The sequence below is a fragment of the Chenopodium album genome, chromosome 9 (assembly GCF_948465745.1).
Source record: "Chenopodium album chromosome 9, dcCheAlbu1.1, whole genome shotgun sequence".
Lineage (NCBI taxonomy): Eukaryota > Viridiplantae > Streptophyta > Magnoliopsida > Caryophyllales > Amaranthaceae > Chenopodium > Chenopodium album.
In genome coordinates this window covers 25,315,325-25,341,365 of record NC_137842.1, presented here as the reverse complement: position 1 = coordinate 25,341,365, position 26,041 = coordinate 25,315,325, and the positions used below count along the sequence as shown (strand labels likewise).

Here is a 26,041-nt window from a genome sequence, read left to right as displayed (position 1 = left end):
ATTAGACTAGGAGTGATCAACCTATAAGATTAATCTAGATTGCATTGCAACTCTTAATGACATGAACAATTGATTTGAAAGTTGCTCTAATTGATTGGGTTTGCTTGTGATTCTTCTTGATTTGCCTTTCATAGTGAATCCTAGATTGGCCTATAGGAGATAGCATTTGAACTCTCTTGATTGCTACTATTGTTTGTCCATTGCAATACTTGAATTAATTGATTGAGCTCTAAACTAGCATTATCATTGAACTTGCATGTGGAACCCATATCCCTAATGTTTAGACCTTTGATTTACTTGATTAGACTTGTTTTAGTTTACCATAGTGCCAACCGTAATCTCAACTCCATCTTCGAGGTAGCTTGACTTAGACTCTAGTTTTCATCATTGCATTCCCTTGGGATCGACCCTTAACTTGCCCTATATTCATATAAGGTTTGTTAGGTGTTTACAAATTTAGTTTGACTTGGGGGAAGGGTAGATAACGACATACATTTTCCTCTTGTCAAAATGGCGCCGTTGCCGGGGATTTTCATGATGATGCTCAAAGAAGAAGAAGAGAAAGAAGACAACAAAGACAACAACAACAACAAGATTTCCAAGGAGATGCTTATCTCCGAGAGATGGAGGCCATGAGTGCCAACATGGAGCGCATGCAATTGAGCATGCAAGGTATGTACTCAGACCACCAAACTTTGTCTTATCAAACTAGCGCCTTGTATGACGCTAGTGTGCGTAGGGGGGAGGTCACACCTCTGGTCAACTACCCTAATGTGCCACCCCAACAAGGACCGGTACCTTCCCGGGGTGATGACAACCTCCCTACGTACCCATATTAGCCCGGGGTTGAGGACCCCGATGTGCCAAGGCGCAACTTCCCGCCTTATGATTATAGGGTCTCAGGGGGGAGTGATTATCGGGGTGATCCCGCATACTACTATGTTCACCACAGTCACCCCGAGCTCCTTGTTCAGCGTGACCCTACGACCAATTGACTTTCCTATCAATCCCCTTAATGTTCATTATAGTTGCAAAGGCTCTTAGATGAAACTAAGGGTTATCTGTTGCCTTGAATTTTAGGATGTCGTTGGCATTGAACTATTGCGGAAGAAGCTCCTTATCCAACGAGACCCCTTGTGAACTAATGCCTTGGAACTCGTAGTCACTAGATAGCTTGCTCAAGCTTTCTTGCATGAACTCCATTTGTTGTTGCTTCACAGGGTCATCGATTTTGAGGTTTAAGGCCTTCAATGTCTCAGTTACATTAGTCAACTGATTCCTAAGTTCATTGACTTCTTCTTGACTTTCCGTTTTCTTCTTAGCTTTCCTCTTTTGACGAATTGGTTTATCAAAAAGTAAGACTTGAACAAAGATGTTGTCCTTGTAAGAAAATGTGGGATGTGACTTCTGATTGTATGAAGGGGTAGCAGAGGATGTGGGTTCCTAAGTAGAAGTAAGAACAACAGGGACCTAAGACTAATTTCAGTGCTATAGCTGTGATAGGTCAGGAGAAGGAAACTCAAGATGAGGATGGGTTTCAGACTGTGACTAAACCAACAAGGAAAAGTTCTGGTTCAGGTGTAAATGTGCCTGCGCAGAATACTTTTGCTGTGCTTGAGCAGGAAAATACAATGGAGGTTCATACTGTTGAACACAATGAACTTGGATTCCATACTATTGAGGGGGGGGGGGAGCCCTCTAACAGTTATGTATAGAATCCTTACATGGAATGTGAGAGGGGCCAATCTAGCCAATAAATAGCTGAAAATAAAGCAATTTATTCAGGCTAATAATTGTGGTCTGGTTAGTCTCTTGGAGACTAAGGTAAAAAGTTCCAATATGGGAAAGTTTTACCTTAGACTTTTTAATAGGTGGTGCTTCACTAGTAATAATAATAATCATCCTAATGGAAGAATTGTTTTAGCATGGAAGGCTCAGTCCTTTGATGTTAGAGTTTTGTTGATCACTGATCAGATTATTCACTGCATTGTTAAAGCAAAAAATAGAAGTGTACCTTTTCATTGCACTTTTATCTATGCTTTTAAAAGCAAAAAATAGAAGTTTACCTTTTCATTGCACTTTTATCTATGCTTTTAATAATGCAAGGGATCGAGGTCCTCTTTGGGATAGTTTGAGAAGTCTGCATAGCTCAATTGATGATCCTTGGTTGATCTTAAAAGATTTCAATTGTGTTCTTAATGTTGAAGAGAGAATTGGGGCTCCTGTTTCTTGGAATGACATGGCAGACTTCAGGCAATGTGTAGCTGACTATGATTTTGCTGATATTAGATATAGTGGGAATTTTTACACCTGGAACAACAATCAAGAGGGCACAACTAGGGTGTTCTCTAAGATTGATGGGGGAATGGTGAATAGAAAGTGGGAAGATATCTTTGAGTATTCTGAGATGTGCTTTCTAAATGAAGGAGATTTTGATCATTGTCCTGGTACTGTGTCTGTTTATCCTGAGCAGATTACTAGGAAAAAACCTTTCAAGTACTTTAATATGTAGAGTAAGGCTCCAGATTTTAAAGACATTGTTTCTGTAGCCTGGAAGGTGAAGGTGCAGGGTACTTGGATGTATAAAGTTACTAGGAAATTTAAGGAAGTTATAAAAGCTTTAATTGGCTTAAATAAGAAGGGTTTTCATGATGTTGAAATAGCTTACAAAATAGCTACTGATAAACTGTAGGATTGTCAAAATGCTATGCATCAGAATCCTAATGATATTGATAAGAGAAGCTTGGAAAGTGAGGCAAGGAAGGAATACTTTCTTTCTCGGCAGAATTATGTTTCTTTTTTGAGTCAAAAGTCTAAAGTGACTTGGCTTCTTAAAGGGGATCAGAAAAATGCTATTTTTCATGTAGCTTTGAAGAAGAGACATTTGCAGATTAAAATTTATACTATTCATGATATGTCTTGCAATTGGATTGATGATTCCGGTGAGGTGCCAAATGCTTTCCTTCAATATTATGATGTTTTGCTCGGAAGCTCAAATGACTGTAGAGTTCAGGTGAATAGAGCTATTGTTCAGTCTGGTCCTTTAGTCTCTTCTGAGTTAAAAACAAAGCTGGATGCATCTTTTACTATACAAGAGATTAAAAATGCAATGTTTGCTATTGATGGTAACAAAGCCCCAGGCCTCTGATGGTTTTGGGAGCAATTTCTATAAAGAGACCTGGGATGTAGTATGGCAGGATATTAGTGAAGCTGTTCTTGATTTTTTGAAGCATGGCAAGATGCTTAGAGAAAAAAATGCAATTTCACTGACCTTAGTTCCAAAAACTAAATGCCTTGCAAATGTCACTGAGTATAGGCTAATAGCCTGCTGCAATGTGATTTATAAGTGCATCTCTAAGGTGCTCTATGACAGATTGAAGGAGGTTTTGCCATACATCATTACTGATAATCAGAGTGCCTTTGTGCAAAGCAGATTTATAGTGCATAACATCATGGTGTGTCAAAATTTAGTTAGACAGTATAGGAGAGCAAATGTGGCTGCTAGTTGTTTGATTAAATTAGACTTGAAGAAAGCCTATGATACTGTTGAATGGGACTTTATTTAAGAAATGTTGATAGCTTTGGAGTTCCCTTCCCATTTCATTCATCTAATTATGATTTGTGTTAGGAATCTAAAGTTTTCCTTGATGATTAATGGTTCTGTGCATGGTTTCTTTTCTTCAAAAAGAGGTTTGAGACAAGGGATCCCCTTTATCCTCTCCTTTTTGTGCTATGCATTGAGTATCTTTCAAGAATTTTGATAGTTGTGAGTAAGCATAAAGACTTTAGTTTTAACCCTAGATGCAAGGATGTGGGGTTGACTCATCTTTGTTTTGTGGATGATCTAATTCTTTGCTGCAAAGGGCATCTGAAATATGTCAAGATGGTTATGAAGGGTTTTGATGCTTTTTCTAAAGCAACTGGTCTGGAAGCTAGTCCTGAGAAAACTTCTATTTTCTATACTGGAATGAATGCTGAGACTGTTCAAGAGGTCCTTTTTATCTTATTGGGTTTTCTAAAGGGAAGCTTCCTTTTAAATACTTGGGTGTTCTTATCTGTTCTAAAAGAATTTCAACTGTTGAATGTGAGCATCTAATTGACAAAATGTGTGCAAGAATCAGAGTTTGGAGTTCCAGACATTTGCCCTTTGCTGCAAGATTGACATTAATAAACTCAGTGTTATTAAGCATCCAAGTGTATAGGGCTCAGATTATGGTTCTTCTCAAGTCTGTTTTTTCATCAGATCAATGCTATCTGCAGGAATTATCTTTTGGGAGGAGATATGGAGAATAGATCAGGTTACATTGCTTGGGACACAGTTTGTATAAGGAAGAAGGAAGGTGGTTTGGGTGTGAGAAGCATAAAGGATTGGAATACTACATGTAGACACCTAAAAATTTCACCGCCACTATTAGTCGGGTTAAGTATTTAATCCCGAGAGTGCTTAAAAATTCGTATTTGATTAAATTCGTATTTTTGAATATTTCATGAATTAGTCTTGATGTTTGGTAAAAGCATAGTTTTAATTTCAGCCCCAACTTATTATTTAATTTTAGCCCAAACCTTTTTTATTTTATTATTTTATTATTTAATTTTAGCCCAAACCTTTTTTAATTTTATTGTTTTATTATTTATTTTTAGCCCAAACCTTTTTTATTTTATTGTCTTATTATTTATTTTTGGCGCAAACCTTTTAATTATTTTTTTTGCTTATTTTCTTATTTTAGCTTAAATAATAATAAATCAGAAAAATGCCCGAAATTATCAATTGGCACTTAAAATGCTGAACGAAATTAGGGTTAAAAATGTATTTAGACGGAAAAGCAGACTGAAAATTCCCGCGCTACGGCAGGAGTCTACCGTGTCACGGGAATCTATCCCGTCTGACGGTGGAATTTCCCGTGATACGGGAAACCTGCTGTGACACGGGAATTTCCGTGTCCTTTCCGCGTAAACCCTTAACGTGTTTTCTTCCCCGTTTACTAAATATTTCCCGCGTCACTAAAAAATTGCACCGTGTCACGGGAATGTTTCCCGTCTGACGGTGGGACTTCCCGTGTCATGGTACAGTTTGCCGTGTCACGGGATACTTTTTTAGGGTTTTTATCATTTTAGGGTTCCGTGTGTTCCTTCAGCACATTTTCTCTATAAATACCCCCTCATTTTTTATGTACGGGGCATCAATTAATTCTCTACTTTTCCTCTCTTCTATGCTCTAGCCTAAACACTAGCCTACCCTTCTTATTACAAAATTCCTTCTTCAAGTACTCCAAGGAGTCCATACTTAACTCGTGGTTCTGTCCTTAAGCCAAGGCGTGAAAGGTAGAACTGTTTGAGGGTTTGGCCCCAAATCAACCCTACTTAATTTAATTTAATTTAATTATTATTTTATTATTATTTCCTTGAAGTTACTAACTCGTTTTTTATTTTGTAGTTGCAAACAAACATAATCAAAGTAAGAATTATGTTCCTTTTATTTCTATTATATTTCTAACGATTTTATATTGTTGGAATTATGGTTAAATTGTTTCCAATATTAATGTTTATTCTATTATTTTTATGATCACTATATTGCATGTTTAAAGAGAATATATAATTGAAAATCACGCCTAATAAGATAATTTGGACAACTGATTTAGGTTTCTTTTTAATCTTGTTGTTAATTCAAGTGATCACAAATATTTTAGAATTATGTGTTGCATTAATATTTAACCAATTTAGCCTAATAATAGTTTGGAGCAAATTGAATATTTTGTTTGTATGCTTTTGAGATCGTAGGAATCACTTTTCACAAAAAAATCAAGTAGAGGCCAATACGGGCGAATGTGACTCCATGACTCACTTCGTAACATCATCCCCGATCCTCCTTTCGTGGTTCCGAACCATATGGAGTTAGTAATCTCATGGATTATGAATGGGGTGTAACCTTCACGGGTCAATCGTTGTTGGCTATCGTTGTCCCTTATCGTGGTTGCCTTTTTATGATCCGTGAACGGTTTACAAGTTCCTTAAAAACTTGTTGGCGGCTCCCTACTTTCCTTGTCCCTAATCGTACACGTCAATTCCCACTTCCTATGATTGCCAAGAATATTTACACATCCTTTAACGTAGGCGCACTTAGAGTGACGCCTACAATTTGGCGACTCCACTAGGGAGGATTCTTGGTTATTTATCGATTTGAGTGATCGATATTTAATTAAGATGAGTGTATGAGAATTGAAAGATTCTTGAAAAATATTCCTGTGATTAATTTGGAATTTTTGCATATGCATAGACATTTTAACGTCGAATTTAGGTCTGTCCCGTAGGAAAAATTGAATAACTTGATTGCGTACGAAGGAAAACAGGGCACCAGTCAAATTTTTTGACTGCCGTGCCACGATAAAATTTGTCGTGTCACAGTACAGTGCACCGTCTAACGGTGTGCCGTACCATGGCACGGGAATCTTTGTCGTGTCACGGCAGTCCTAAAATCAGTTCGGTGGCTTATTTTCTCTTCTCACAGTCAACTTCCTTCGATTTTTCTGAAAAAACGTGTGTTTTCTACGTGCGTCTTAGCCTCGGGGGATTTAAGCTCTATCAACCCAAAAATGATCATGGCAATAAGGGTTCATCCGAGTTATTAAATCCACCCAAACCATGGAGTCGAGTTCGATTTCATCACGAACTCGGGGAGCCGCCCGTTGGCATACACCCTCAAGGGAGGCTTCCTTGCTAACGCGTCCAAATTCTTAACCATGGTACACTTTTGACACCCAAAGCTTGACCAATAGTTGAACATAAATCTTGACTCTAGGTTGCGAACTTTTTTTACATCATTGTGACTAAACGCTATATGGCTGTTTGGTGCTAACCTTCATGTGTTTACTCTTTTTTTTTTAACCCATGACCGAGGGTTTTTTTTTCCACATACTAATTAGTACGGACCTAAAATCGATTAAAATTTGGAAAAATCGCAAAACAGACCTGGAACTGCGCACCGTGTCACGGCATGTTTTGTCGCGCCACGGTGAACAGTGTCGTGACACGGGGCTTTCTAGCGTTTGACGGTAGACTGCACCGTGTCACGACAGTCATCACCGTGACACGGTGCCCAGCAAATGTGTCCCGTTAGTCCTTTTTCGGTTTTTGTGCATACGTATGTATTTTATAAGTCCAATTTGGTGTCATGTCTAGCTGTACGGTCAAAACATGCGTCCATAACCTCACTTAATCACTCACATATCGTGTTCACACACTTTTTTCTTTAGTCGTGCACCACTTTTTGACCGTATTTTAGGGTAGTCTTTTTTTGTGTCATTTTTTTTTTCGGAGTAAGTCGAATAGTATCCTCCCATATTTAAAAAAAAAATTATAATAATAATAAACAGATAGAATTTAAAAATTATAGATTTTTAAAATTCAATTTTTTTTAATTTTTATTTTTTATCCGGATGGGTTAAGGTTAAGTTTGGTCATTAAAGGGTGTTTGTTTTGGTGTCACAGCACTTGGTCAAGAAGCAGGGGTAGATTGTTATGGTTCGAGTCAATACCTTAACAACCTCTTATACGAAAGAGGCTTACAAGGAAACCACCACAATCATCTCCACAAGATCCATCTCCAGTCTACTTTCAACCAATGGCTACTAAGGAAGACATCGAGAACATCAACAAGATAATTGAAATGTTGTCTAACATGATGCAAACACTCACCACTAGGGTCAACACGGTAGAGCAAGACAATCAAAACAATGTCACTACCGCTGCGATGGACAAGATTAAGGAACAGATGAGTAAGATTTCTGAAGAGTTCACTTATGTGGAACAACCTGTCACCTCTTCGTCAATAAGGGACAAGCTTCCTGAGAAGTTTCCACTGTTGACATTCCCAAGTTCAAGCCTACTAATAATCCGCTTTTCCATTTGAAGGCTTTTTCTGCAACCATGGCTCTTAAGGGAGTAGACGTGACACTCTTCCCTACAATGTTCCCTCTTTCCTTGGTGAATGCCTGTCAACAATGGTTCTACTCTTTGGAATCCAAACATGTCGCGACCTGGGAGGATGTGGCTGAAAGCTTTATGAATCGCTACAAGTGTAACATTCAGGCCAAGACTTCTGAACGTGAACTCTCCATTCTCAAATAGAAAGAGAATGAAGGCTTCACCACTTACTTAAGCAAGTGGAGGGAAACAGCCGCGCTCTTGGTGGATCCCCCCAAGGAAAAAGAGATGGTTCGCTTGTTCAATGCCAATCTGACTCATAAGTAAAAGCAACACTTGAAGTTTCTGCCTCTGAGTACCTTTGAAGCTGTATACGATAGTGGAATCAATATCGAGGACGAACTAATGAAGACTGTTGGTAACAACAATAATAACAGCACTTGGAAAAACAAGAAGAACGACACTCCTTCTTCTTCGTCTTCCAAGCCCAATAATGCTACCAACAATATCAATATCAATGATGTGCTGCCTCTTAATGCTCCTCCTCAAAGATTCCAAAGGCAAAGGAGGGTTTACACGCCTTTGGGAATGACTTATGATGCTGCTTTTGACTGTTTTCATGGTCAAGGACTGATTATGCCAATTGGACCATTTCCAGAGCCTCGACAAGAGAATAGGACTGCTAGCTATAACCCTAATGCTTATTGCAAATTTCATCAAGGCAAGGGTCATAATACTGAGAAGTGTCGGAGGTTGAAGGATGCAATCCAGGACCGAATTGATGCTAATCAACTTCCTGTCCCTCCAGGGGGCAAGAAGCCTGACATTCAAACAGGTCCTCTTTCCGATGCTTTAGCTATCATGGGAGATGAAGTGTCCTTTGATCTGTCAATACTCATTCAACTTGTGAATGAACCTCTGCCGGAAGTTGTATTTGTCTCAAACTATGAAGCAGTTAATGGAATTTGGGATAGTGACGATAAAGATTTCTATCTCAAAGATATAGCATGTTCGTCTCTTGGTACATGTGAAGATGTTTGGGGAGACCTTGAGGTGAAGGTTCTCACAAGAAGTGAACGGTTACAACACCCTAATCCACCTCCACCTCCACCGCAATCACAACCAATAGTTGATCCCATTGACCCTGTGAACAATGATGTGGTCAAACAATTACAAAAGACCAAGGTGGACATGAATGTATAGAAGCTTTTGGCCACCTCTCACGAGCATCGAAAGGCTGTGATAAATGCTCTGGTGAAAATAGGAGTTGATGATGATATGATTCCTCAAGGACTGATCAACTTTCTCACTACAGAATTGCAAAGTACTAGCAATCAGATTTCGTTTTCTGACAAGGATCTGCCCCCGAAAGGGGATCAACATAATAAGGCCTTACACCTCACTGTGGTGTGTAGGCAGATGAATGTTCCTATGAGCCTGGTTGATAACGGCTCTGCAATCAATGTATGCCCACTCCGCACTGCAAAGAAGTTGGGCATAAAGAATGAAGAAATGACTCCCTCGACCCAAGGGATTCATGCTTATGATAATACTCGCCGTCAAGTCGTGGGTACTATCACACTAAACATAACTACTGGGGCCATTGAACGTCGCACCAAGTTTCAGGTGGTAGATATTGAGGCCTCTTTCAATATGTTGTTAGGACGCCCTTGGCTTCATGAGCTAAATGCGATTCCATCATCGCTGCACCACAAAGTGAAAGCTATAGTGGAGGGGTTCCAATTACCATTGATGCCTCTCCTATGCGCATTCAAGTTATCGACACTCCTATCGTCCATGTCAAACATGACAAAGAAGACGAAGATCTTTGGGGGTTTTCACTAGATGATGTTCTCGTGATCGAAGAAGAGGAGAAGTGTCATCTTGACTTTGATCCCTATTCAAACACCAACATTAATGCGATTATGAAGAAGCAAGGTCATTTTCCTGGAATGACCCTTGGGCTCAAAAAGAAAATGGCTAAACTTTGGGGCCATCCTGATGCACTCAAGAAGGATACTTTTGGCTTGGGATTCAAGTCAAAAAAAGAAGATGTGAAACAAGCCCTCTTAAAAATGAGGGCTCGCAATAACGCTCGAATCATGAAGACGGAAATGGTCATGGATCCATATCCATTTACCCTTAATGGACAGTACATCAAAGAAGGGGAAGATTTCCCATGCTATGAATTCCCTGAGCCATTCGTCCAAGATGGAAAGCGTGAACCAGGATTCGAGATGTTCCTTGATTGTTCCTTTGTTGATGAAGACGAAGAGCTCTTCAAAACTGAGAAACCAGCTAGCCCAAACTCTGATGATCTACGCATCAACCTGCTTTTTGGAATGGAGAAGAATGAGTTTAAGCCCATCTGCAATGACAATTCCAAGCTCGTTCAAGCTGTTATAGCAAACAAGGTTTTTGACCCCTCCGAGTTAATCGTCCAAGTTAACAATATTTCAAAGGAGTGGCACAAGACATTGAGGATCACTACGCCAAGCGGAGAGAAGTTGGAAATAACCGCTGGCAAAGGTCCTATGTTTGATGAGCCTGAGTTGTCTGGGTCCGAGTCCGAGTCTGAGTCTAAGTCGGTAGACGAGTCCTTAGAGTCTAAGGCCGACCCTCTTTCTGCTATAGAGTCCAATCTTGAGTCTCTTGTTGAGTCTTCTCTTTCCGGTGAGGTCGCAGCTGACCTTGCCCTTCTTGTTGTATTAACCGATGAATTCAATAAAATTAGTACCTTTGCTTACGATGCGTGTCATTCCCCTAGCCCTGATCAATATTGCTTTGCTAATGATAAAAATGACAAAGAAACAATAAAAGCAATGGAAGAACACGAAAATAAAACGACAGTTATCGAAGATACAGAAACAGTTAACATTTCCAATGATACGAATGTTAAAGAAGTAAAAATTGGATTAACACTAAGTCAAGTTGAACGCAAAGAGCTAATTAACTTGCTTAGTGAATTTGTTGATGTATTTGCTTGGTCATACCAAGATATGCCAGGAATTGACAGGGATATAGCTCAGCATACGATACCACTCATTCTAAGTATGAAGCTTGTCAAACAAAAGCTGCGCCGTATGAAACCAGATGTGGCTCTCAAAATCAAAGAAGAAATCAGAAAGCAGTTGGCCGCAGGTTTCATCAAAGTATCCAAGTATCCAAAATGGATAGCAATGTGGTTCCAGTTCCAAAGAAGGATGGAAGGGTCATAATGTGTGTTGATTACAGGGACCTCAATAAAGCAAGCCTGAAAGACGGGTTCCCTCTACCTCACATTGACATTCTGGTCGATAACACATCAAACCATGCACTCCTATCATTCATGGACTACTACGCCGGATATAATCAAGTACTGATGGCTGAAGAAGATATGGAGAAAACCACATTCATCACACAATGGGGTACATATTGCTATACGGTAATGCCATTCGGGTTTAAAAATGCGGGTGCCACCTACCAAAGATCAGCTACAACATTGTTACATGATATGATGCACAAAGAGGTGGAGGTCTATGTCGATGATATGATCATTAAGTCTAAAGATCGCCCAGGCCACATCATTGCACTTCGCAAGTTCTTTGAAAGACTCCGCAAGTACAACATGAGATTAAATCCAGCAAAGTGTGCATTCGGAGTCACGTCAGGCAAATTACTTGGATATGTGATCAGTTCTCGAGGGATTTAAATAGATCCCACAAAAGTAAAAGCGATCATGGCCATGCCACCGCCCAAGAATGAGAAGGAGATTCGAGGTTTCATTGGAAGGTTGTAGTATATAAGTAGGTTCATATCAAAACTCACAGCGATATGTGAACCTATATTCAAGAAGATTAAGAAAAATGTCCCAGTCACATGGAATGACGATTGCCAAAAAGCTTTCGACAAAATCAAAGAGTACCTGGCAAACCCACCCGTGCTAGCGCCAACAATACCTGACTTTCCTCTCCAACTCTACCTTACGGTCACAAGAAAAACGATGGGGGCAATGCTAGCACAAGAGGTTGAAAGCAAGGATAATGCAATCTACTACTTGAGTAAGAAGCTTCAAGGATATGAGACACGATACACACCACTTGAAAAGTTGTGTCTCGCACTTGTGTGGGCCGCACAGAAACTAAGATATACATGCTCACTCATACAGTGCATGTCGTGTCCAAAATGGATCCTCTCAAATACTTGTTTGAAAAAGCAACAGTCAATGGTAGATTATCAAGGTTGATAGATAATCTTGCTCTGTTCGACTTGAAATTTGTACCACAAAAAGCCATCAAGGGTTCTGCAGTTTCTGACTTCTTAGCAGACTTTCCGCTAGAAGAAGTTGAGAAAGAAGAAGATGAGTACGATTTCCCTGACGAAGATTTACTCATGATCGAAGATGATAGCTTGATGCTCTATTTCGATAGAGCTTTAAACCAAAAAGGTTGTTGTGTAGGAGTCTTGCTCGTATCACCCAATGAAGAGCACATCCCAATTTCCATGAAGCTCGACTTTGATGTCACCAACAATGCCGCGGAATATGAAGCATGTATTTTGGGGTTCGAAACAGCTGTCGCCTTGGGAATTAAGAAGCTCAGAATCTACGGTGATTCTTCACTAATCATTAACCAAATCTCCAAGAGATGGAAGGTGAGAAGTGAAAGTCTCGCTACGTATCAAGCACATTTAGAAACTCTCACGGATACAATCAGAATGTCGTTGACCATAGAAAGAAGATATGAACCGGGTTATGTTCACGCACTCGACAATGAACAAGAATCACAAGAAGAAGATGAAGAGCCATGGTATACAGATATCCTTAATTATGTGACAAGAGGAGAATACCCTCCTAATATTGATAAAAGAGCACGCCGTGCTTTGAGGCTCCTTGCCTCACAGTATGTGCTCATTAGGGGAGAACTCCACAAGAAAACTGCAATGGGGAGAAATCTCTTATGCATAGCCAAGAAAGAAGCACACAGAACCATGGAAAATCTTCATGCCGGTATATATGGAACGCACATGAATGCGAAGATGTTAGTCCAAAAGATTCAACGACAAGGTTATTATTAGACTACTATGGAGAGATATTATCACGAATACGTCAAGAAATGTATGAAGTGTCAAGTCTACGCAAATTTACAACATGTTCCACCTTCGCTTCTCTACACATATACTTCTCCATGGCCTTTCTCCACTTGGGGCATCGACATCATTGGAAAAATAACGCCACCAGGACAAGGGGGGCATGAATTCATCCTCGTAGCGATCGACTATTTCACCAAATGGGTCGAAGCTGCCTCATATGCTAAGCTAACTGCCAAACACGTAGCCCAATTCATTGAGAAAAATATCATATGCCGCTATGGGGTACCTCATGAGTTGATCAGTGATAATGGAACGCATTTCCAAGCCGAATGCGCGGAATTATTACAAAAATATCATATCAAACATCATAGATCATCACCTTACAGACCACAAACAAATGGTGCGGTCGAATCGGCCAACAAAAATGTGAAAACTATCACTGAAAAGATGACCGAAAATTACAAAGATTGGCCAAGTAAGCTACATTTCGCCCTTTGGGGTTATCGAACCTCTATTCGTACATCAACGGGGGTACCCCTTTCTCTTTGGTCTATGGAGTTGAAGTTGTACAACCAATAAAACTCGAAATCCCTTCTCTCCGAATCGCGCTGGAAAGCCAACTAGATGAAGTCGACTGGATTAGAGCAAGATATGATGAACTAGTCTTACTTGATGAAAAACTCTTGGCAGCTTTGCATCATGTCCAACCCTACCAACAGCTTATGGTGCGACATTTTAATAAAAAGGTCAAGACTAGGAACATCAAAGAAGGTGACCTGGTGCTTAAGGCACTCCGCAAAAATGTGTTGGAATCCAAGAGGAAAATTCAGACCAAATTGGTCAGGTCCGTACATTGTTAAAGCCATCTTGTCTGGCGGAGCGGTACAATTGGTCGACATGGACGGTAACGGTTTCCACAATTTAACCAACTTGGATCAACTCAAGATATTCTATGCTTAGTTGCATGGGTTCATGACCCAATAGAGCTATGTTTGGCCTGATTCCTTTTTAAGGATATGTAGGCAACCCATCAAGGGGGCCCGGCCACTTTAAAAATTAAAATCCTCCCTCCGGCCAGTTCAGCATTGCGTCACAACAACAAAAGAAAAGGAGTTTTTGCTGCGACACGGGACTTTCCACCGTGTCACGGCACAGTTCACTGTGGCACGGTGGACCTAAGCAAAAAAAATAAAAAAATTGTCGTGACGCGGGAATTTCAAACGTGGCATGGTGGAATTTCATATTTTCCGATTTTTTTTAGTGACGCAGTCTTTGCGAATTCATTATTTGTTCGATGTTTTTTTATTTTCATTCTTCCATTGCGTCCGACTCCTTGACTCAGATATTAAAATAATAATAATAATAATAATTCATTGTAATTTTTTATTTAAGGCTAAAATAAATATGTTATTGAAATAAATGTGACTACAATTATTAGCATCATACGCCTTATTTTAAAATATTATAAATCATAAAAGCAAAGCAATACTTATCTAATCCCTCTTCACTTTAGGAACCTCATTCTCTTTTTCAACTAGGTCGCCCTTTACCATTAATGTGTCTTTTGTAGCCCGAACTTTCACACCCCTGGTCGAACTTTCACCCATTTCACCTTTCTTAAAATTCTTCGGTTGTTTCTATCTATAGATCATCTTCTCTTTACCCTTCCCTTTCACATAATTCTTCCTTTTCGGCATTGTAGGACTCTTATACTCAATCCCTTGTGTTCTTGGACCTAGACGATCTTTAGGAGGTGCTTTCTTATTTCCAAGACGGCTCTTCACATCAGATTTGCGTGATCCAACTCGTTCCCTCCTAATTCTAGGATTCAACCATGCCTTGTATGCACTAGATAAGGGAGGAGGAGCTTGGTTACTTGCAGAAACGATCCACAAAGGTCTTCCAATCCAATAATTCTCGTACTTGTGAATGTTACTTTCATGCAACGATACTTCACAAGGACTATCGTTATAGCATGGAACTACTTGTTCAAGTCCATACTGCCGCATCAGTCGAGAAGGACAATAAAAAGTCAGTCTTGAGATACTAGGAACACGACAATACGGAGTATCATTCGTACCAACCATTCTAGTAAGCCTCAACCAAGGCACTACCCAACGAATGGAAAATTCTCTCTTTGCAAAGAAATTTTTCCAGTCTTCATACGACATGTTCACAGAGTAATTCTTCTTCCTGCGGACTAGATCGTTAGGGCCATATTTTTCAATATCGTCGGGGGCTTCAAGTAGTTCTCAACACTCTATCAACCAAATCTGCGAAAAAAAAAATCACTCGGGAAAAAAAAATTGCAGATTCCACCGTGACACGGCAGAGTTCACCGTGTCACGGCAGAGAGCCACCGTGACACGATGCCTGTTTTGTGTCACGGGGGCTACTCGGAGCGTATTTTTACTGCAGCAGTACTAGAGAGTCCTTCCTGATGGCTTTCCTGTCAGCTTTTTCTTCGTCAAGGCCACGAAATATTTCTCCAAGGCACGTAGGCATAGGAGACCTCCCAGATTCAACATGTTCAAGCACAGATGCAAGACAAGCATGTCCTACCCTACCGTTTGCAAATAAAAGCTAGCTAAACATGCAAAAAATATATGCCCTTCTAAGGTATACATGATAAGACTCAGAGCTAGAGCGATTGAAATATAAATTTGCAAGTTTTTCTTAGTCTACCTCATTACCACACACAATTCTATTTAAATCTGGATCTGTTAGATTCAGATGGCGTTCAAAATCTTAGTAATAATACTCCCGTAGGGTAGGCATGGCAATAAGATTTCTGGCAGGAAATCCAACGATGGCACTTAATTCCTCCGACAGGGGACAGATTTCATCGTAATCACATTTAAAACAATGTGTTTCTTGACTTCAATAGTCTAATGCTTCCCTAAGAAAATCATGTTCAATCGCCACATGCCTCAGGGCTAGTAAACCCCTGACATGAAACAATTCTAACTCTCTTTTGTCATCATTGGTCAAAGACTAAGACCAGTCGCGTAATGTATTATCAAAATTCTGAGACATTATTATTGAAATATGAAATTCTAATTATTTTGTGTTTCGTAATTATGCATATCACGAATATACTGGTCCTATTTTGTAGCAAAAGTGCTCGGAACTACTCAGAAATTATATTTCGGTACGCGTAAACCACACCGTTATAGAATACGCGCACTGTGACACGGGAAGTGCCACCGTGTCACGGGAATTTGTGCCGCGACACGACAGATTTTGCCGTGACACGGTGTACAGTGCCGTGTCGCAGCACCCACGCGTTTTTTTTTTTTTTTTTTTATCTTTTCCTATATCTTTCCAGATTTTTTTTAGTATTTTATCTTCACCATTTATTTTTCTGTTTTTTCGAGAGTTTCATCCCTAATAAAATTCTCAACTTCTTTTTAATATTTTTATTTTTTATTTTTATCATCTTATTTTTATCTATTTATTTATTTACTTATTTATTTATTTTTATTTTTATTCATCGTTATTATTAATTATTTTCTTTCTATTATTATTTTATTTTTCTTTGGGGAAGTTATAAACCTCGTCCCATTTCAAAACATATTTATTTTAAAGTAGTTGTAAAACTTATTCAGTTTTTTCTTTTCTTTTTATTTCTTTTTCTTTTGGGGAAGGTCGGTACCCTCCACTTACTCCACCTTTGTTTTTTTTGTCGCGTCATTAATAAATACACAACCACACACAATGAGTCTCAAGCACACACTAACACACACTAATAAATACATAAACTGTGAATAATGTACAAAATGAGTCATAATAAATAAGCAGCGTCAAGCGTCATCACAGTATGTACAAATAAAGACCCTCGGTCAAAAATCTGCAGAACTAGAAGAGTTAGGATTAGTATCCTCTCCAGCCTGTGAATATGGGAACGGTGACCCAAAGAGTCCCGCCATCATCCGAGTACGAGGAGTAGTATCCCTACTAGTCCTTGTAACTCCAGCAGCAGTCAAACTCAAAGCAGGACCCGTCCAACTGGCAAACGGTGTAGACTGACTCAAAGACATGGGAATCGTTGGTGGAGGAATCGTCCCATACACGGGAACTGAAATACAAGCCCGACACCGGAGGAGGAATCCCAGACGATGGAGCTAAAAATAAACCAGGATCCACGGGAATCAAAACAGGCCTAAACTAAGGCTATGAAAGCTGTGAACACGATTGTCGTTGCCTCTGACCCTGACCCTGAAAGCGCTGGGAGGACTAAGAATGCTTCCACTTAGCCTCCTGAAATGGTTGAGGATCCCGCGGAGACGGAGAATGCCGATGAACCTCAGGAGATCGTCTACCACAACTAGGCTCCCCCTCGTCTGAGCCTCTATGCCTCGAGCGCGAGCGGGCCCTCTGTTGCTCCTGAAAGATACAAAATCAAAAGACATCAACAATACAAAATAAAATAAATGGTAGAAATGGGAAAAAGTGAACATACCTCAAGAACATCGCCAAAACTGCTCCGAAAACTCGCACCACGCCGAAGCTTGATGATGTAGTACTTCAGAGCGTCAACCAGCTTCATGAATCCCGTCATCTCCGGGCGGTTAGGCTGAGAACAAAACAAAAGAAAAATCAATAACAAGCGGTGTTAAAAGGGATGAATAATGCAGGTGTTAAAAGGGATAAATAATGCATAAAAAGCTTACCAGCTCAAAAACTTCAGGCAGAGACTCCTGCGCCTGTCTGAAACCCTCTGGCGCGTCAGCAATATGGTCGTCAGTAATACCAATCGGCCATGGGTAGCGAACAGATTGAGGCGGAATCTCAATCCTCCCCACGGGGCGAAAAGTCGTCTGTAAATACGATCGAATAATCAAGTTATTCGACTATTTAAACAGATACTAGCGATAAAACTCCTAAAAAGAAATCATACCTCAGGAAGGCGGGGTGGAGGAGCCAAAAAGGGGAGCAAGTCCTGTGCATAATCACCCTTCATGCGCACAAGCTCCTGCTAAGAAAAAGTGTAACGCTCTCCCCTGTTTATCAACTCCCTAAGCAAGCGCGAGTCCAGTATCGACTCCGGTGGAGATAAGGGCACCAGAAAGCGATCACCACTGTGCTGACGAATGACACGCTGCCCCAGATTCCAGACAAAGCATCCGGTACCAACCAAAACAGTGCAGTACGCTGAAAGCTGGAAGGCCTCGGGAAGATTAGTCATCCTAGACAAGGACGATACTGGACATCAATGGCAACCTGAGAACCATAAAAAGTTAGCATGAAACACCGGAAATAACGTCAAAGAGAAAATAACAGGCTATAAAACTAATTCTTACGCCAACATAAGAGGTTCCTCGGCGTAGCAGCCCGCGCAGCGCAGAGACAGACTCCACCCGTGACTCTCCTCGGTCACGCTAGTTGGCCCCGACAGGGAAGTCATGAACCGCTCCACGACTCCGTCGAGGAGCCAACCCTAGGAAGTACTTGTAGAACCATAGCTGCAATGAAAAGTAATCTTTGAGCACATGATTCAAACAAATTATAATAAAACAAGAAGAGGAAAGGATCGTCACCTCTACGACTCTCCATAGACCGTAGACAGTAATAGGAGACTCGTCGCTCAGCTGCCTACAACCATGACGTAACGACAAGAGAAAGTCGGCATATCCAAGGCTGGCCCAGCTAAAGGATCCTATCTCACTGATCCTGACTAAAGAAGGGAGGTAGCAAAGGAGTGCACGTGAGCTCCTATCAGGAGAAAGAGTCATGGAAATGAGAATCAGAATGAAGATCCGCACTCGCTGCTCAGTTGATGTCTCCTCCATGTCAAAACCACGGGCTAGAACCGAAGCCAGCTCTGATCGCCCGCTCCTAGGACCACCTCGAGACACTGGCTGGGTCCTGATATGCTGAACGATCGGACCTAACAAATCGGCTGCCTCAGCCGCTCCCCAAGAAAGATCTAACATATGTGCTACGGGCCGGTTAGTGAAGCGGAGACCGGTAATCATGCTAAAGTCCTGAGGGGTCACTGTCATCTCCCCCCAAGCAAAGTGAAAGGTGTTGGTAGTATCCCAAAAATACTCCAACAGCGTGCGAACGACTGTCGCACCACAACCCCGGGGGCTGCGAAACCCTACGACTGCCGAATAACAGTCCACTAAACCAGCTGATTCCCATAAGGCGTTCGTAGCAGGATCCCTCGTGATGATCCGGTGAAGTCGAGGAATCAAATCTCCGGCTACAGAACCGTGGTGGCGGAGCGTGCCGTCAACTATGCCAGCAAGTGGGCGATGAGAAACGTGGTTCTCACGACAGAAAACCAACTCGTCTGAGGTCCACGGGGGTGGAACCCACCTACCTCTACCCGTAGAGGCCCGAGGCTCAGACTCTAAGGCGTCGTCATCCATACCCTCGGGAATCGTGGGAGTGTCCTCCCTAAAAGCCTGACGCCGGCCATGGGTAGAAAGATGGCGATCCCGTCGTCTAGGCATGCTATTATAAAAATAAAAATCTAAATTCTTAGCATCATTCCTAAGACATTTAGTTATTTATATCGAGTTGCATTTTAATAAAAAAAATCTAAATGATTAGCATCACTTCCTAAGTTATTGAGTTATTTATAGTATTTAGTATCTCCATGACGAACTAATACTATGTTCTCCTAATTGTATGATATTATGTTCTCCATGACAATGTAGTACATACACAACACAAAACATGTTTCAAAATTGCACAAAAACAATAGACCAACGCATCATAGCATATGTCATCATTTCTAGTGCAAAAGAACAACAAGGAACACCATTTAACCACAAGTAGCACCAAAAATGGTGATTTGCTCAATTCTTCACCAAATCATGCAATTTTTGTCTCAAATCTCTCACAATCACACATACACACATATGCAAGTAAATTCATGGCAAGAATTTTAACATAAACCTCAAAATCAAAAAAATCCCCAAATTGATTTTTAAGGGTTTTTACATGAAATTATTCGTTCGAAGCAAATTCGAGACAAAAATCAAAGGAAACTTACATGGATCCTTGTAGAGAATAAAAAATGAGGAAAGTAGCAAAAAATTAGAGCAGAATTGATGAAAATTTGAGCTCCAAAAGCTCGAACAACCGTGAAGACCGCAGCACGAACGCCGTGACACGGTCAGCTGCTGCCGTGACACGGTAAGAACGGCCTGTGTCACGGTGAGCTTGGGTTGTAGCGGAACTTCGGCAGTAGCAGCGGCAACCTCAGGCGACGGCGACATCAACCGCAGAAACGAGCAGCAGCAAAATTTCAGCGAAGAAAAAAAGAAACGGAAATACGAACCAGCAGAACCGCCGCGCCGCGGAAGAGAACTCCGTCTGACGGGCACAAACTCCGAGCGCTAGTGACCGTTGCCGTGGCTCGGTAATTTGAGCAGAAGAAAAAAAAAAGAAAATGGAGAAGAGGAAGTGCAAAAATTGCAAGAAAATGGCATAGAACAGCTTGAATTTAAAGTAAAAAAAGTATCCCGTTACATCCCGTTTCCCGTGCGACGGTTTCCGTTACCATGTAAAGGTAACATATTGACATGGCGCAAGTGGTTTGGACTGGTCAAAGATGCCATTTGACTAATTAGCAGCCAACGCATTTCCCGCATCATGGGAATTTGCTCCGCGTGACGGGTTTCCCTGCCGTGTCACGGGAACTCTTTTTCGTGACACGGTGGTCCTGCGCCTGCCCTACATATCCCTTGAAGCTATTAGCGAATATTCCTGGCATTTTGACCAAAATTGCACGATTTTTCGCGAAAATGGACAGTAATTTTTCAGTAAAATTACGAAGAAAATTCTGACTGACGGTCGGAGGGTACCAAAATTACTATTTTGCCCCAAGAAGCATTAAAGTCAATTTTTGTCGATATTTTAAGCACATTCGGGGATAATCGAACCATCATGCACTTGCAAATTTCAGCGATTACATTAGTTGTCGGCTTTCCTCAAGGTTGGAAAGCGTTATCGGTGGATTTTTCTTCAAGTATAGAAAACCTCCAAGTCGGCTTTCCTCAAGCTTGGAAAGCGTTATTGGTGGATTTTTCTTCAAGTATAGAAATCCGCCAAGTCGGCTTACCTCAAGCTTGGAAAGCGTTATCGGTGGATTTTTCTTCAAGTATAGAAAACCGCCAAGTCGGCTTTCCTCAAGCATAAAAAGCATCATCGGTGGATTTCTTCAAGCATAGAATGACACCAAATTCATACGTCGACTTTCCTACGGCATGGAAAGTATCATCCGGTAGGTTTCTTCAAGCATAGAAAACTACCAAACTCCTCAGTCGGCTTACCTCAGGCATGGAAAGCATTTCAACAAACGTCATCCGGTGGATTCCTTCAAGCATAGGAAGCTGCCAAACTCATTTGTCACTGATACACTGGTGCCGGATGCGTATTCTAGCCTTTTACTCTTTTATCTGAGGAATTAACATTTTTCTGCAGGTATCGGCGTATACAGAGTGATTTAGGATCGCAGAACATCTTAAATCATTCTCCGTCCCTATCGAATACATTGACTATCGTTTTCAAAAATGATGTTTCTACAAACACAGTCAAAGTGGGAGCTTCTGTAGACACCTAAAATGTCTCCCCAAAACCAAACCCGATGATGAACAACCTTTCACCACCACTATTGGTCGGGTTCAGTATTTAATCCCGATAGTGCTTAAAAAATCGTATTTGATTAAATTCGTATTTTTGAATAGTTCATAGATTAGTCTTGATGTTTGGTAAAAGCATAGTTTTAATTTCAGCACAAACTTATTATTTAATTTTAACCCAAACCTATTTTATTTTATTGTTTTATTATTTATTTTTAGCCCAAACCTTTTTTATTTTATTGTTTTATTATTTATTTTTGGCCCAACCCTTTTATTTATTTTATTTGCTTATTTTCTTATTTTAGCCCAAATAATAAATCAGAAAAAGGCCGAAAATTATCAATCGGCACTTAAAATGCTTAACGAAATTAGGGTTAAAAATGTATTTAGACGGAAAAGCGGACTGAAAATTACCGCGCCACGGCAGGAGTCTACCGTGTCACGGGAATATGTTCCGTCTGACGGTGGGATTTCCCGTGACACGGGAAACTTGCTGTGACACGGGAATTTCCGTGTCCTTTCCGCGTAAACCCTTAACGTGTTTTCTTCCCCGTTTACTAAATATTTCCCGCGTCACTCAAAAAATTGCACCGTGTTTTGGGATTGTTTCCCGTCTGACGGTGGGACTTCCCGTGTCACGGGATACTTTTTTAGGGTTTTTATCATTTTAGGGTTCCGTGTGTTCCCTCAGCACATTTTCTCTATAAATACCCTCTCATTTCTGATGTACGGGGTATCAATTAATTCTCTACTTTTCCTCTCTTCTATGCTCTACCTAAACACTAGCCTTCCCTTCTTATTAAAAAATTCCTTCTTCAAGTACTCCAAGGAGTCCATACTTTACTCGTGGTTCTGTCCTTAAGCCAAGGCGTGAAAGGTAGAAATGTTTGAGGGTTTGGCCCCAAATCAACTCTAATTAATTTAATTTAATTTAATTATTGTTTTATTATTATTTCCTTGATGTTACTAACTCTTTTATTATTTTGTAGTTGCAAAAAAACATAATCAAAGTAAGAATTATGTTCCTTTTATTTCTATTATTTTTCTAACGATTTTATATTGTTGGAATTATGGTTAAATTGCTTCCAATATTAATGTTTATTCTATTATTTTTATGATCACTATATTGCATGTTTAAAGGGAATATGTAATTGAAAATCACGCCTAATAAGATAATTTGGACAACCGGTTTAGGTTCCTTTTTAATCTTGTTGTTAATTCAAGTGATCACAAATATTTTAGAATTATGTGTTGCATTAATATTTAACCAATTAAGCCTAATAATAGTTTGAAGCAAATTGAATATTTTGTTTGTATGCCTTTGAGATCGCAGGAATCACTTTTCACTATAAGAATCGAGTAGAGGCCTATACGAGCGAATGTGACTCCATGACTCACTTCGTACCATCATCCCTGATCCTCCTTTCGTGGTTCCGAACCATATGGAGTTAGTAGTCTCATGGATTATGAATGGGGTGTAACCTTCACGGGTTAATCATTGTTGCCTATCGTTGTCCCTTATCGTGGTTGCCTTTTTATAATCTGTGAACGGTTTACAAGTTCCTTAAAAACTTGTTTGCGGCTCCCTACTTTCCTTGTCCCTAATCGTATACGTCAATTCCCACTTCCTATGATTGTCAAGCATATTCACACATGCTTTAACGTAGTCGCACTTCGAGCGACGCCTACACTACAGCTCTGGGGAAACATGTCTGGGCTATTTCTCTAAAGCAAGAAAATTTGTGGGTAAGATGGATTAATGCAGTTTATCTTAAGAATTAGAACTGGCTTGATTATCAGCCTAAAGCTGATTCGAGTTGGTTTGGAAGCAAATTTGCAGAGTAAAGGATTGGATGAAGAGTGTGTTGGATCCTTCTCGCATAGGGCAGGGTGTGTATAGTATTAGCAGGAAGTATAAGGTCCTGAGACCTGATTTGATAGGCTACAATTGGGACAAGGTTGTCGGGGAAAAATGGGTTGTCCTTAAACACAAGTTCGTTCGCTGGGTTGCTTGGCATAACAGGTTAATGACTAGGGACAAACTGATGAGATTTGAAACTTTTACATATGCTTCTTGTTTACTTTGTGGTTATATGTAGGAAGATCATGAGCATCTTTTCTTTAGATGTAAGTATAGGCAGATGATTTGGAAGGAAATCATCCAATGGCTAGGTATTGGGATCAACCTAGTAAATCTGACCAGTGCTAGACGTGCCATTAGAAGAGTTAAAAAGGATTTTTGTAGAAGGGTTTTGCATTTGTGTATACTAGCCTGTATATATCAGATTTGGAAGTCAAGGAACACTACTTTGTGGGAGTAGAAGATTTTGTGTATACATACTGTTGTTCAGAGTATTAAATTTGATATTGTAACTAGACTTAGGAATATAGTTACAAAAAAGATAGCTAAGGAAAGTAGAGATTGGATAGATAAGCTAGTTTAGCTTTGTTATTACTAGGTTTTCCTATTCTAGTTCTGTTCCTCTCTGGAACTTGGTTGTAAATTGTTCAATATTTTTTGGCAATAAAATATCTTAATTACCAAAAAAAAAAAAAAAAAAAAAAGATGTTGTCCTTGATTAATCGCCCTTGTCCCCTTGACTAAGTACTGTGGAAAGAGAAATTAGGGATATCGACTGTTAATTATTTGACTCAACTCTATTCAACATGCAATGGATAGGAGAAAGTAGAAATAATGAAGGTTGTGATGTAAAGAAAGATGATGTAGATGGAGAGATATGAAAAAAATTAGGAATAGACTGTAACCCCAACTTAAACAACGGACAGAACCAACTCATGCATGAACTTAAGACATGGTCATAGTGACATATACTCAAAGTGTGTGCTAAGACTAATGAGTGTAGGTGACATATTAAGGCTCTTGTGTAAGACCATGTGGCTAAACTATGTGACAAGACTTAATTAAGGACTTAACAAAGGTATTGTTATCAACAAAATAATCGAACTGATTAGCAAACTGTTTAATTAGACACAAAGTGATGACTCGAGCAATATACCGAACTGTCGTAGAAACGACAGGACTGGCACTGCACTGTGCAGTGCAGCGCCAGACGACAGAGCTTTCGCCAGGCGCTGCACTCCACAGAGTGGCGTTGCAGTCCAAATCGTTGCGCCATTGCTGGAACGTTGATCTGGAACTGCTTTCGGTATTATTACTCTACAGGGTATGCTTAAAGTCGTACTAGGTCAATTCTGATTTAATTATTAGACTTAAATTACTAAAAATTAATTAATGAATTAAGGAATTAAGCAAAGTCCTTTTAGTCATTAAGTAGGTTATTTAATTTTAAACATAAGTCAAACAAACGGTTAGGAAAAAACACTTAGAGCATGCACAACAAATAATGCACAATTAGTCAAGTAGGCACAATATGATGCAATGAGTTTGCAACCTAACCATGGCTCTAGTTCTCTAAAGTTCGGGATATGGGTTAGTCAAAGAGGGTCCATGGTTAAATGTCCGGATGCACCGCGCTGAAGCATAACCTTGAAGGGTTGGCGCCAGTGGATGGGACTCCGCGAGTTAAAAACTCGCTTCCATGGTTTGGTGAATTCAACATTCTCGGATGTACCCTTTGTTGCACAAAGCGTTCAATCAGGTAGATGGAGCATGAATTCCCTGAGGGTTATGTTCATATGTAGAACACATATGGATTTCAGAAAAGTGAGAAAAACTCAACTAGGAAGTAGGATCGAACAAACAGTGCTAAAAACTGGTCAAAATTAGAACGCATATTTCTGGATCGGTATTGGAAGAACTTGGCGCCAGCGAACAGAGGCCGGTGCCGCGATCTGGCTTTGGCGCCTGGCGACAAAAGATGTCGCTTGGTGCCAGAGTCAAATCATCAGTGCTAGACTCTGTTTTCTGACGCTAGTTCCTACATGCCTCAGCTGCTTTCTGTGTTCGATAAAATTTTCCAGTTTCGCACGACAAATATTTCGATCCTAGTTGTGAAAGATATTCCTCAAATTTCCTACGTGTAAAAATCCAATGTTTTAACTCATTACGGATGGTCTTTCCAATGAGATCTTATTTATGCATATGACGATAATGTTAATCAAAATTACGCACATGAAATACTTAGAACTTTTCGAGTCTCATCCACTCATTCTAAATCATTGCCAAAATAAATTTCAGGAATTAAAATAGAAATCCCCCCCAGCGGAGTCGCCAAATATTGTAGGGAATATTTCAAGCATTATCCCTAGCTTGAACCCCATTGTGATCATACATTAAAGTACGGTGACATCCAAAGGGAAGGAAGATAGAGCAAAAGAGTCGCCAACAAGTTTTAGGAACTTGTAAACCGTTTACGAGGTGAAGGTTACACTTAACGATCCAGGAGATTGTTAACTCCAATAGGTCTGGAACCATGACTGGTAGTTCGGGGATGAAGGTACAAATCCAACCTAAAAGATATTGAACCTGCCCT

At 40.2% G+C, this 26,041-nt stretch overlaps 1 protein-coding gene across 1 annotated transcript; it reads left to right on the top strand.

The window, feature by feature from the left end:
- The first annotated feature begins 1,391 nt into the window (after nucleotides 1-1,391).
- On the top strand, nucleotides 1,392-23,686 carry LOC145557548 (uncharacterized). Its single transcript, XM_081618723.1, has 10 exons — nucleotides 1,392-1,413; nucleotides 1,504-1,637; nucleotides 1,997-2,496; nucleotides 2,550-2,580; nucleotides 2,693-3,125; nucleotides 3,190-3,455; nucleotides 3,689-4,084; nucleotides 4,244-4,382; nucleotides 8,876-8,999; nucleotides 23,428-23,686. The coding sequence occupies exons 1-10, from the start codon at nucleotides 1,392-1,394 to the stop codon at nucleotides 23,684-23,686; spliced, it is 2,304 nt and encodes a 767-aa protein (XP_081474849.1).
- Nucleotides 23,687-26,041: the final 2,355 nt, after the last annotated feature.

Bases quoted from the DNA above. Each gene is read 5' to 3' on its own strand.
- LOC145557548 (XM_081618723.1), top strand. From the start codon at position 1,392: ATGTGGGATGTGACTTCTGATT. The intron at 2,581-2,692 runs GTATAAAGTTAC...GATAAACTGTAG, and splicing joins AAGGTGCAGGGTACTTGGAT to GATTGTCAAAATGCTATGCA. The intron at 3,456-3,688 runs GTGTGTCAAAAT...TTCTTCAAAAAG, and splicing joins TTATAGTGCATAACATCATG to AGGTTTGAGACAAGGGATCC.